Source organism: Oncorhynchus masou, chromosome 24, assembly GCF_036934945.1.
Source record: "Oncorhynchus masou masou isolate Uvic2021 chromosome 24, UVic_Omas_1.1, whole genome shotgun sequence".
NCBI lineage: Eukaryota > Metazoa > Chordata > Actinopteri > Salmoniformes > Salmonidae > Oncorhynchus > Oncorhynchus masou.
Genome location: NC_088235.1, coordinates 43,137,062 through 43,149,638, shown reverse-complemented (window position 1 = coordinate 43,149,638; position 12,577 = coordinate 43,137,062). Strand labels below are relative to the sequence as shown.

The 12,577-nt window shown below is 40.8% G+C and overlaps 2 protein-coding genes across 3 annotated transcripts in view; one reads left to right on the top strand and one right to left on the bottom strand.

Annotated features, from left to right (window-relative positions):
• Positions 1–2,125, top strand: part of LOC135512215 (cysteine-rich protein 2-like) — a 29,361-nt gene extending 27,236 nt beyond the window's left edge. For both annotated transcript variants that reach the window (XM_064933992.1, XM_064933991.1), the window contains exons 6-7: positions 269–363; positions 1,515–2,125. In XM_064933992.1, coding sequence (XP_064790064.1) covers positions 269–363; positions 1,515–1,652 — 233 coding nt within the window. In that variant the 3' untranslated portion in view covers positions 1,653–2,125. The remainder of the gene's footprint in view (positions 1–268; positions 364–1,514) is intronic.
• A 60-nt stretch (positions 2,126–2,185) lies between these two features.
• LOC135512216 (solute carrier family 22 member 7-like) lies at positions 2,186–11,594 on the bottom strand. The gene is made up of 10 exons (XM_064933993.1): positions 11,217–11,594; positions 10,815–10,918; positions 5,806–5,960; positions 5,477–5,645; positions 5,256–5,379; positions 3,969–4,078; positions 3,470–3,684; positions 2,972–3,080; positions 2,667–2,879; positions 2,186–2,360 (listed from the first exon to the last, which is right to left on the bottom strand). The coding sequence occupies exons 1-10, from the start codon at positions 11,592–11,594 to the stop codon at positions 2,279–2,281; spliced, it is 1,659 nt and encodes a 552-aa protein (XP_064790065.1). The 3' UTR covers positions 2,186–2,278.
• Between the last annotated feature and the right edge of the window lie 983 nt (positions 11,595–12,577).

The window sequence follows — 12,577 nt, the reverse complement described above, 5'->3', positions numbered from 1 at the left end:
TTATGTGCTTTCTTATATTTATTTTTCTATGTTGGACTGATAGTTCAAGTGGTCACTTAGCAGACTCTTAAATTTTCAAAGTGAACTACAGTGAGTGCATACATTTTTGGTATGTGATCACTGTGGGAATTGAACCCAAGACCTCAGTGTGGCAATCACCACGTTTTTACCAACTGACCCACACAGTACCTTGTGCACATTTTCTTAATGATCCTGACATGCCAGTTGAATGAGGTAATCATAGTGAGGTGTTTGTCTGTCTCTGCAGCAGAGAAGGTGATGTCCCTGGGTAGGAACTGGCACCGACCCTGCCTGCGCTGTGAGAGGTGTAAGAAGACACTGACCTCTGGTGGACATGCTGAGGTATTACATCTACATTATTACTGTCTAATACAGTTACTGATGACCTGAAGCGAGGGCTGCTTTTAAGATCAGCATCAGTGTTTCTGTGTTGAAATTCACAAGTAAAGGTTGATTTGATTGATTTTATTATTAAAGTGTCTTGCATTTTCAGGATGCCTAGCCCACATGGACTTATAAGACAATCTGAAGATGCATTGATGTTGGTCAATTAAATCATACATAGAAGTGATTTAGCTCGTCTGGTAGGCTTGTGTCACTGGGCAGCTTGCGGCTGTGCTTCCCTTTGTAGTCTGTAATCGTTTGCAAGCCCTGCCACATCTGACGAGCGTCGGAGCCAAGGTACAGTAGTATGATTCAATCTTAGCCCTGTATTGACACTTTGCCTGTTTGATGGTTCGTTGCAGGGCATAGCAGGATTTCTTGTAAACTTCCGGATTAGAGTCCCGGACCTTGAAAGCGGCAGCTCTATCCTTTAGCTTAGTGCGAATGTTGCTTGTAATCCATGACTTCTGGTTAGGGTATGTACGTACAGTCACTGTGGGGACGATGTCCTCGATGCACTTATTGATAAAGCCAGTGACTGAGGTGGTATACTCCTCAATGCCATCGGAAGAATCCTGGAACATATTCCAGTCTGTGATAACAAAACAGTCCTGTAGTTTAGCATCTGCTTCATCTGACTACTTTTTTTATAGACCGAGTCACTGGTGCTTCCTGCTTTAATTTGAGCTTTTAAGCAGGAATCAGGAGGATAGAGTTGTCGTTGGATTTACCAAATGGAGGGCGAGGGAGAGCTTTGTACACGTGTGTGTGTGTGGAGTACAGGTGATCGCCAATTGTTTTACCTCTGGTTGCACACATGTTGATAGAAATTTTGTAGAACTGATTTAAGTTTTCCTGCATTAACATCTCTGGCCACTAGGAGCACTGCCTCTGGGTGAGTGGTTTCCTGTTTGCTTATTTCCTTATACAGCTGACCGAGTGCGGTCATAGTGCCAGCATCTCTCTGTTGTGGTAAATAAACAGCCACGAAAAGTATAACTGATATCCAGAATAACTTTTTTGCCGTAAGATACCGTTGCAGAAACATTATGTACAAAATAAGTTTAAAAAATGTAAATGAAAAAAAAAAAGTGTTTCCCTTGTTACAGCATGAAGGGATACCTTATTGCCACGTCCCTTGCTACGGCATCCTGTATGGACCAAAAGGTGTGAACATCGGCAAGGTGGGCTGTTACATCTATGAGAAGGAAGACATGGAGCAAACTGAAATACCCAGCCAGTCCTAACCACACACTAAAAGTGAGATGAATGGGGTTTCTGTTTGATTAGGGTAATTTCAGTGACTGAATTGAGTGACTGAAGTGATTCACTGACTGAATTGACAGGTATTGCAATGGAACCGACCACACGCTTGCTGATAAACATGAGGTATTTTTGTGTGTATTTTTACATATTGTTTGTATAACGTAATAATGTTTCCGAATATTTAAATCACTTTTGCAACCTGCTAAGCACACAGATTTATAAAATACGTATTTAACAACAGGTTCATATCCTATAGTAAAGATTGATTGCATACATTTGCCAATGGTTATGGTGAGGAAGAATGCATAAAGAGTTATGATACGTTATCAAAGATAATATTTTGTTCCTCATTCATATGAAACAGAAAGGAGTCTTTACTAAATAAGACAATGCAGTATTGCAATTGAGTGGAAAATTAGAATTTGTATAGGAGGAATAAAATGAATTATGCTTCTCTTGTGTCTTGTTTTATTAAATCAGTGCTAGGTTTGAATGTTGTTTTTGATGTGGAACAAACACAATGTGATTACTTGAAAAGGTGTTTGAAAATTGTTGTTGGTGCACATTTGGGCATATAAAAAATATTTACAAAAATAATATCTTAGTGTCAATTTTCCCCCTCATCATTGGCCTTTGATTTTAGAGGGATTTCTGTTGTTTCCACAACTTGGGATCCAGCCAAACTTTTCCTAGAATTGTACATAAAAACAATAAACACATAGTCATTGATAAAACACTATGATATTCATAATCATCAATAACCATATTTGCAAAGAATTTACAGATTGTACCCTGGCAAAATGCTTGCTTGAGAAATTGTGGTTTGCTAGGTTTAGGCTAGTATTTTAGAATTGTAGCAACTAGGCAATGGCGGAGCGATTTCTGCATATTTAGCCTTTAATAGATGCATTGTGATCTGTCTAGTGCGCTGCTCTTTAACGCACCTTGGATTGAATCTCAACCTAAGTGTCTATATCTCAGAGCCTATATCATACCCTGTCTGCCCGTCCTCAATGTCCTGAATGGTCTCTGGTAGACAGCGGTCACGTGTCTCAGGCAGCATCCTGGCCACCAGGCTAGTCAGCAGGGCTATGGAGCAGAGGAGGACCTGCGGAAGGTCCCTCCACACCTCGTCAAGCAGCAGGATGAGAGGGGCCAGAGAAACCCCCAGGCGACCCATGGACGAGTTGTAGCCCATGCCATTCTGCCTGAAGGACAGAGAGAGAGAAATATACAGAACACACATTTTTGACCTGTCTGTCTTTAGTTACACTTTAAATCAGAGACACGTGTGATTTACCTGACCACAGTAGGGAACAGCTCAGAACTGTATAACACGACAGTTGTGAAGGATGCTGCCGAGCAACCCTTCCCCAGCATCGCCACCACCGTCCTTAAAACAAACATGTCTGAAGTGGAGGAGAGGAATGACATGACCTTTCCTTTAAGTTTCCCACCATATTTAAATATTTAGGATGAGTTCATGAATAACGGAAAAAGACTGGAACACACCCCAGCAGAACTCGATGATAACTTGTGTAGAGTTGTGATAACTCCTTTAGAGATGTGATAACTCGTGTAGAGATGTGATACTGCCAGGGTCTGTTCTAATCCAGCTCTAACACACCTGATTCATCTAAGCATGGTCTTCAATTTAGAAAACTATAGTTGAATCAGGTAGTATGTCAGTGCTGCACTAGAGGAAGGGCAGTATTAGTTGACAGCTCCAATACATTATAAGATGTCTCCTGGACTTGAATTGACCGCCTCCCTGATCCCCCACAAAAAAAGCACTCACCTCTGGGTAGGAAAATATTAATAGCGAGACAGATTCCAGCTCCTAGCAGAGATCCTACTTCTGTGTTTCTCCTGCCCACCTTATCCAGAAGGTAGTACACTGATAGTGTGACTGGGAGTTCTATGGCACCATACACAAACTGGGTTAGATATATGTTGAGCCCAAATCCAGTGATGTTGAAGCTAATGCCATAATATGTTGAAGCCACACCGTACCTTTGGGATGAGAAATCAGGTTGGCATTGTTGGTGTTGTCAAACATTGTAGAGCTATGTCATGTGTTTTGACACAGTTTGAGGTGAGCTAAAAGTCTAATTTAAAGTTGAATTTACATTTCAGGATATTCTCTTATGTGGATATTAGATCAAAACGGTCAAATGAAATCTTACCCAACTTGATAGCATCAATACATTCCTACATTATTGTGTGTAGCCAGACATGATGAACATGCGTTTACTAAAGCAACTTGTATCAGATATCATGAGACCGGGGATATTCACCACACTATGCCTGTGAGTAGAGCCAGTCTCCTCATCTTTGGGGTCCTGACCAAGTCCAGGTAGGAGTAGGTTCTGTCTTTTCTTTCTGTCACAATGATACTGGACAGAGTCTGGTGGCGAGAAGAACAGAGGCGGATCAGTTGCTGAATCTCAAATCAACCCCTAGACTTTATCTCCTCGACGCTCCTATAGATATGAAAAGATTGGATATACATAAGCAATATGGAAAAAATCCCACCCAGGCTTTAAGAGGGAAAGTAAACAGGTCCTAGATCTATTTGTGCTGTCTTGCCAACTCTGACCATAGGAGTTAGCAAGACAGTCCCTGTGCACAAGAAGGCCAAAGTAACCTGTCTAAATAACTATCGCTCCATAGCACTCACATCTGCAGCCATGAAATGCTTTGAAAGGAAGGTTATGGCTCACATCAACACCATCATCCCAGACACCCTAGACCCACTCCAATTCGCATAACACCCAAACAGATCCACATATGACACAATCTCTATTGCGCTCCACACTGCCCTTTCCCACCTGGACAAAAGGAACACCAACGTTAGAATTCTGTTCGTTGACTACAGCTCAGTGTTCAACACCATAGTACCCTCCAAGCTCATTACTAAGCTAAGGACCCTGGGACTAAACATCTCCCTCTGCAACTGGATCCTCAACTTCCTGACGGGCTGCCCCCTGGTGGCGAGGGTAGGCAACAACACATCCGTCAAGCTGTCCCTCAACACAGGGCCCACTGACACTCTTGCACTGGCTCTATGCACAATCACTGGACTCTACCCACTCATACTACACTGACACTCCAACACTAACATATACACAAACACATACTACATATGCTCACACATACAAAACACAAACATCCATATTGACTCCACACACACGTACACTTTCACACTCTTTTATACTCTTCACATGCTGCTGCTACTCTGTTTATTATCTATCCTGATTGCCTAGTCACTTTTACCCCTGCCTACATGTAAATGTTACCTCAATTACCTCGTACCCCAAGCACATTGACTCGGCATCCTTGTATATACTGTAGCCTTGCTATTATTTTATTGTGTTACTATTTTGTGTTAATATTTCCTTTTTATTTGGTCATTTCCGTTAAGTAAGTATTTCACAATCTACACCTGGTGTACTTAACGCATGTGGCAAATACAATTTGATTAGATTTGTGCACAAACAGATCTGGAACCAGGCTAGAAGGAAGAGTGAAGGAATTTAAATAACCATATTGCTTAAACTTATCCTATCCTGGCAATTGCTTACCTCTGGTGTAATTTTGGATGCAAACTCCTGCTTCTGGTTAATCTGGGCACATTGTTGCAAATAAAAGTTTGCTTTCTCAAACTTCCCATTGGCTATGAGCCACCTGGCTGACTCAGGAATCCACCTATTGGAGGAGGTAAAGATGTTATTCACAATAACACAGCAACTGTTAACTGTTAACTGTCCATTAATTTGTTCGTTAGTCCCTCCCTCCCTCTGACCTCCATGTGAGTATGGCCAGGACGAGAGGTGAGGTGACCACTATGGTCAGCTGTCTCCAGTCGTTCACACAATAGGCTATGGCTGGAATCATGGAGTTACCAAACGTCCAGGACAGGCTGTCAATCACTCCCACTAATTTTCTGTGCTCAATGTCCACCCATTCCACACCTGAGGATGGCACAACGCAACACCAGATGAGTCAAGGATAGTCTCTGAGACACCACGTGGGTTGTCTGTATTCATCTAGTGGTGGGTGGGCTTCGTGTGTGTGTGTGTGTGTGTGTGTGTGTGTGTGTGTGGTTGTGTGCGTGTGTGTGGGTATAATCACTGAGTACTGATGAGATGATGACGATGCCAGTGATGCCGAACCCAGTGAAGAACCTGAGCACAGCAAACATTATGAAGGAGGTGGAGAAAGCACTGGCAACACCAAACAGCATGCCAGAGATATAGGACACCAGGAGCATGGTCTTCCTACCAAACCTAGAGAAAAAAAAGACAACATGTGAAGATAAAGTGAACAGAAAAATATCTAATTACATGAAGTAACTTTCTCCGAGCTAGAATGGCCCATAGGGCAGGGGCCTATTTCCTGTCTCTGTAATGTGAGGCAACTCCCCTCTTTCAATTAGAAATATAATAAGATAAGCTTATGTAAAGAGAATACAAATACAAATGTCCCCTTAATTTGATCGATTTAAAAAATATTAAAGACCAAATGTAGCTGTTTTTATATCAATGTCAAATTGTCAGTCTCTCTTGGATCAAAGTAGAGGAAAGATAAATGTTAATGTGAGAAATATTAATGTGTTGAAATAGCTCTGACAGACAAACTTACCCCACCAGACATGGGGTTTGGGTCTCTACACAGCCCCAAATCCAGAATGAATTCAAGGAACTCCCATTTCAAATTACTCAAGCAAACAGCAAAATGTACTTTAATAAATAAATAAAAACAGCACAATGCCTCTGCTCTTTCTTTTCTTTTTTTAGGAGGTAGATCAGCTTTAATATTGCAGATAGATTGTAGCTTCCCTCAATGTAATTGTCTTCATAATTTCCAATCCCCCCATCTTACCCTAATAACTCATAGGCATATGTGTACTGATGTATGTATGCGTGTAACTGCTAGATGTTACTGAATGTAAATGTACTATATGAACAAGAAAATGTAATATATGAATGTATTAGGATGTAGGCATAGAGTAATGGGTCTCTCTGTTTCTCTCAGTGTTGTGTTAGTAGGACCTTTCTAGGTCCTATTGTTATTATTTGAAATGTGTGTAGTTCAGTCCTTGAGCTGTTCGTGTTTATTGATGTTCTGTAATATGTCATGTTTTATGTTTCATGTGGACCCCAGGAAGTGTAGCTGCTGGTTCAGCAATAGCTAATGTCGCCAAACCCACTGGCTACAGGTTATCTACAAGTCTCTGCTCGGTGAAGCCCCGCCTCACTGGTCACCATAGCAGCACCCACTCGTAGCACGCGCTCCAGCAGGTATATCTCACTGGTCACCCCTAAAGCCAATTCCTCCTTTGGTCGCCTTTCCTTCCAGTTCTCTGCTGCCAATGACTGGAACGAACTGCAAAAATCACTGAAACTGGAGACTCATATCTCCCTCACTAGCTTTAAGCACCAGCTGTCAGAGCAGCTCACAGATCACTGCACCTGTACAAAGCCCATCTGTAAACAGCCCATCTATCTACCTCATCCCCATACTGTATTTATTTATTTATATTGCTCCTTTGCACCCCAGTATCTCTACTTGCACAGTCATCTTCTGCACATCTACCATTCCAGTGTTTAATTGCTATATTGTAATTACTTCGCCATCATGGCCTATTTATTGCCTTAACTCCCTTATCTTACCTCATTTGCACACACTGTATATAGGCTTTTTGTTTTCTTTTTTTCTACTGTATTATTGACTGTATGTTTTGTTTATTCCATGTGTAACTCTGTGCTGTTGTATGTGTCGAATTGCTATACTTTATCTTGGCCAGGTCGCAGTTGCAAATGAGAACTTGATCTTAACTAGCCTACCTGGTTAAATAAAGGTGAAATAAAAAATATATAAAAAAATGGGGACATAGCCAAGAGAAGATGTTTGCTGGTGGGGGTTCTGCAATTCTTTTTGCATACGGCTGTATCGGTCTGATAATACAGGAGTAGTAAAGGCTCAATACAATACTTTTGTGAGAGAAAAAATGTCTCCCGAGCTGCAGAGGGCTAAATGCAGAAGACACATTTCACTTAAAGGCATTCAGTTGTACAACTGACTAAGTATCCCCCTTTCCTATATCCGTCCGCTAATACGGGAAAGGCCAGACCGCTGCCGTCTATGCCGGCAGATTGAAGAGGCCGGCATTTTCTGAACTAAACTGACAAAGACACACCTCCAGCAACACATAAAACCTCACATAATTCTGCCCAAAAACAATTACAATTTCTCTCAACAGTGGCATGTGGACTTTTTAGGTGAGCGCTGATGCCTGTAATAAGTAGTGCCCACTAGAAAGAGTATGTGGCTTTTTCTGTAGCTTACAGGCTGGAGATAAAATGTATTAGTAATGGGACAGACACTTTTTACATCATGCAGGTTTCTCTGATAAAATACAATAACCTATAAGGCGCCTAATCATATAAATAAAATGTGCTGACATGTTAACAAACCACATATACTAAAAACAGTAGAGTAAAATGGACAATATGGAATGGATAATCAGGCTACTCAAAACTGCTGTCCAGAAGTTTCACCCCTTGGGTTAAATTGTCATGATCATTGGTTTCAAGTTTGTATCCATAGCGAAAAATAAAATAATTATGCATTTCCCACTGTGTAAACACATTGCAAATAGGCTCAGGATAACTCCTGATAAAGTTGGGTAGATGATATTCATTGCTTAAACAGCCAAATTGTTTAGTGTGGTGGAAATGTAATATGGATTAGTCACAGGACTCAGGACTAATAAGGCCAATGGAAAATCTTGTTTTAGAAACAGTGGGACTAAGACATGGATGAGCATTCATAAAATTACATTGCAGGCATATACTTTAGGATATACCCCAGTAAGCACAGACCGACACCAATGACTTTTGGGTGTCTTTTTTTGGTCCTGTCTGGACCAGCAATCTTTTTGTTTGGTGCAGTCTAGACCGGTCTTGATTTCCACACCCACAGACGTTAGTTTTTGGTCCAGTCTAGACCAGCCTTGATTTTGTTCAACTATAGACGCCCATGTTTGGTTCGGATTTGGTGTGGTCACAACCGGCCTTGATTTCTGGAAAATATATATCGTCTTTTCACTTTTCATTCAGAACCTAAATTGAACCTAACTTCAACGTCTGGAAAATACGGATTTTAGACGTCTTTTCAACATAATTTTGCTTACTCTGAGTATTCTAGTTTTGCAGGGGGCAATATGTTTGTCTCACCTAGGGTGGCAGAATTGCCAGGACCAGCCCTGAATACAGGTGTAATAAAGGTCCAGTGCACTACTTTTGTAAAAAAAAAATGACGGAAGATTTGTAAAGGCCAAGTATTCTTTTTTTTACAAATAATAAATAAATATTCTCATTTTTCAAGGTGCTGCAGCACCCTCAGAACTCCCATGGCTATGAATGGGGATCCTAAAAAAATAAATTCTAAATACTAAACCTAATACAATTAGGTACCATAAAACAGTTTTCTATTAAAGTAAAAAAATATATAGAAAATAATGCTTTTTAGAAATATAATTATTTCTCAAACAATAATTTTGAGGGGAAAACTTTTATAGGTTTGGAATTATATTTGTTATTGGTAAATTAACAAATTTGCCACCTGGTGATGTCACCACGCAAGCCACAACTCCACCCATGCAAAACCTGCTGATTAGAAGGTCCTGTGTATGTTGTATTTTCAACCAGCAACTACACTATATATAAAAAAGTATGTGGACACCCATTCAAATTAGTGGATTCGGCTATTTCAGCCACAATTGTTGCTGACAGGAGTCTAAAATCAAGCACACAGCCATGCTGTCGCCACAGACAAACATTGGCAGTAGAATGGCCTTACTGAAGAGCTCATTAACTTTCATCATGGCACCGTCATAGGATGACACCTTTCCAACAAATTATTGGTAAAATTTCTGCCCTGCTAGAGCTGCCCCGTTCAGCTGTCTAGGAGCACGAGCGGCTCAGCCACAAAGTGGTAGGTTACCTGCCCCAATGCATAGTGCCAACTGCAAAGTTTGGTGGATGAGGAATAATGGTACGGGGCTGTTTTACATGGTTTGCAGAAGGTGAATTCACCAATTTGTAAGTCGCTCTGGATAAGAGCGTCTGCTAAATGACTTAAATGTAAATGTAAATGTTTGCGCTAGACCCCTTAGTTCCAGTGAAGGGAAATCTTAACGCTCCAGCATACAATGACATTCTAGATGATTCTGTGCTCCCAACTTTGTGGCAACAGTTTGGAGAAGACCCTTTTCTGTTTCAGTATGACAATGCCCCCGTGCACAAAGCGAGGTCCATACAGAAATGGTTTGTCGAGATTGGTGTGGAAGAACTTGACTGGCCTGGACAAAGTTCTGAGCTCAACCCCATTGAACAGCTTTGGGATTAATTGAAACGCTGATTGCGAGCCAGACCTAATCACCAAACATCAGTGCCCAACCTCACTAATACTCTTGTGGCTGAAAGGAAGCAAGTCCCAGCAGCAATGTTCCAACATCTAGTGGAAAGGCTTCCCAGAAGAGTGGAGGCTGTTATGGTAGCAAAGAGTGGACCAACTCTATATTAATGCCCATGATTTTCGAATAAAATGTTAGACAAGCAGGTGCCCAAATACTTTTGGTCATGTAGTATATCCGGGAAAAAACACAAATACCTTTTTTTTAACACTTTTACGGTGTTAGTTTAATCAGCGGCAAAGAACAGGAAAAAATTAATTTTGACTGCACTGGGCCTTTAACAACTTTTTTGTTTCCATTCAGAGACAGTCTACTTCATGGTTTTAGGTCATCTTGGAAATCCAGAACTAAAATCTCAAGTAATTGCATCAGATGCTCCAATATGATCTGGGGAAAGACATGTTAGGAAATGTACTAGAATGAGGAGGGGAAGCAGCGCGGCAGCTCCACTCTCCTCTCTTTCCAAGTTACCGGCGGGTCTATTAGCCAAAAGATGCTGACAGTGATGCATTGACGGTTCCTCATTAGTCATTGCATCCGCACATTCTGTTAACAGACACTACCATACCAGATATGTTACGTGCGTCTGTACACAAGAGATTTGTTTTAAGGTGACTCTAAAATCCACTGTCTATGAATTTATAAATGATTGTTAACTTACCTGTCACTCAGACTACCAAAGGTCATTGCTCCGAACATCACTCCCAAGAAGAAGATGGTGGCTATCGCCTTATTTTGCCCTTTCTGGTCACACACCAAGTCCCACTGATGTAAGAGGTAGAAATAAGAATAAACAGACAACACATTCAAGGTACCGTATAAAAGAGAACAGCCTCTCTACTTCCATTTTGTGAAATAATTTAATTGAGTAGCTAGCACTGCAACAATATTCAATGAGATTTGTAGAGATTTGTACTAACAAATAATACTTCATTTCTATGCAACCATGTGTAGTGGTCGAAGAATGACATTCAATGAGTACAACATGGCCTTTTATTCAATGAGACATTCATTGACTACATTATTACCTATAGTCTAGTGACAAAAAGACAGAAAAGCTTACCTCTGTAGCCAGAGTGGATTTGAAGGTGCTGTTGTCATATACCCATCCATTCTGACAGGGGACTGTAGCTAGGTCACTGTCATTGGAGTTGGACAGGAGGTGGAACTGGGGTTCTGGGAACATCTTGCAGGAGCTTGGAGTCCCATCTTCCTGTACTGGAATACTGACAGTCAGTCTCTGCTCCTGGGTCAGATTCCCAAAGACACCCTCATCATCCAGAGTGCTGAGGTCACAGCGGTGAGAGGGCACGACCGCTATAAAGTTACCCAGCATAAAGTGACAAGGCAGGGTGAATCGAGCAACGAAGCTGATAATAATGATCATAATCTGGAACTGTCCAAATCCATTGATATCCGAGAGTAGGTGCTCAAACTTCATCTTCCACTTGGTCCAGACAGACTTATTGTAATACTGAAAGCACAGCAATCAAACTCATTCATATTCGTACTTTGGAACCAAGAAAATATTTCATAATCTTTTACCAAGTCTAAAGGTTGTCTGTCTGTTGGTCCAACTGTCTCATTGTTAGTTAAACCTTGCGAAACAGATCAATCTTTTACTGTGCAAAATAAATTAAATAAACCACTTCTGCTTGTTAAAGAATGCCTTCATATACATGAATTGGTGATGCATTAACAGCAAGTAGTTGCTTGAGCAACTAAAGAATATTTCACCATTTCAAAGTTTCAGGAATTCAATAATATGTGAACAGTTCAAAAAGAGAATGGAACATGAGGTCTGTGCTTTTCAAACTCCATTGCTCATTGTCAAGCCAAACATACCAATAGCAATGAGTGACAAGTACTTGACAGCATGATGGCACCAACAGGCTGGGACTCAGGCTTGTTCCCACCCAAGTTTTTAGACCAACGGGAAATGAGACGAAGGCTAGATATGCTGAAACACATCACCATTTTTTAAATGTTTTGTTCTATTGAACGTGCCACCACAATAAAGGTATTTAACTGCATGGAAATAAAATCAATACAGTCAGAATTATCCAAAATACAAGTTACAGCTCGTGACAGGAGTTTAAGGAACCCAGTTCTAACCCAGTTAGGATAACTCAGTACAGGAAACGTATGTATAGAACACAGATTTATTGCAAAGCCACATAGTAAGACACACAAACACCAGTATTTATGAAGAACAAAACAGTAGATTCAATAATGACCATGTAAGAAAAAAATGGGCTACAATTCATCTATCTTTCACCAAGTAATAAACAGGTAAGTAATAGTCCATCCTTCCATTTTGGTCCATCCATTATATTTCTTCTAGGTAGATATTCTGCTCTGTCCATCTATCATGCACTTGCTTGAAAACTACTGTCTCTGAGTGACATGGATTCACATATAACT

Bases quoted from the DNA above. Each gene is read 5' to 3' on its own strand.
- LOC135512216 (XM_064933993.1), bottom strand. From the start codon at position 11,594: ATGAAGTTTGAGCACCTACTCTCGGATATCAATGGATTTGGACAGTTC. The intron at 3,685-3,968 runs GTGAATATCCCC...CTCATCCCAAAG, and splicing joins CTACTCACAGGCATAGTGTG to GTACGGTGTGGCTTCAACAT. The intron at 3,081-3,469 runs GTGAGTGCTTTT...CCTCCACTTCAG, and splicing joins TAATATTTTCCTACCCAGAG to ACATGTTTGTTTTAAGGACG.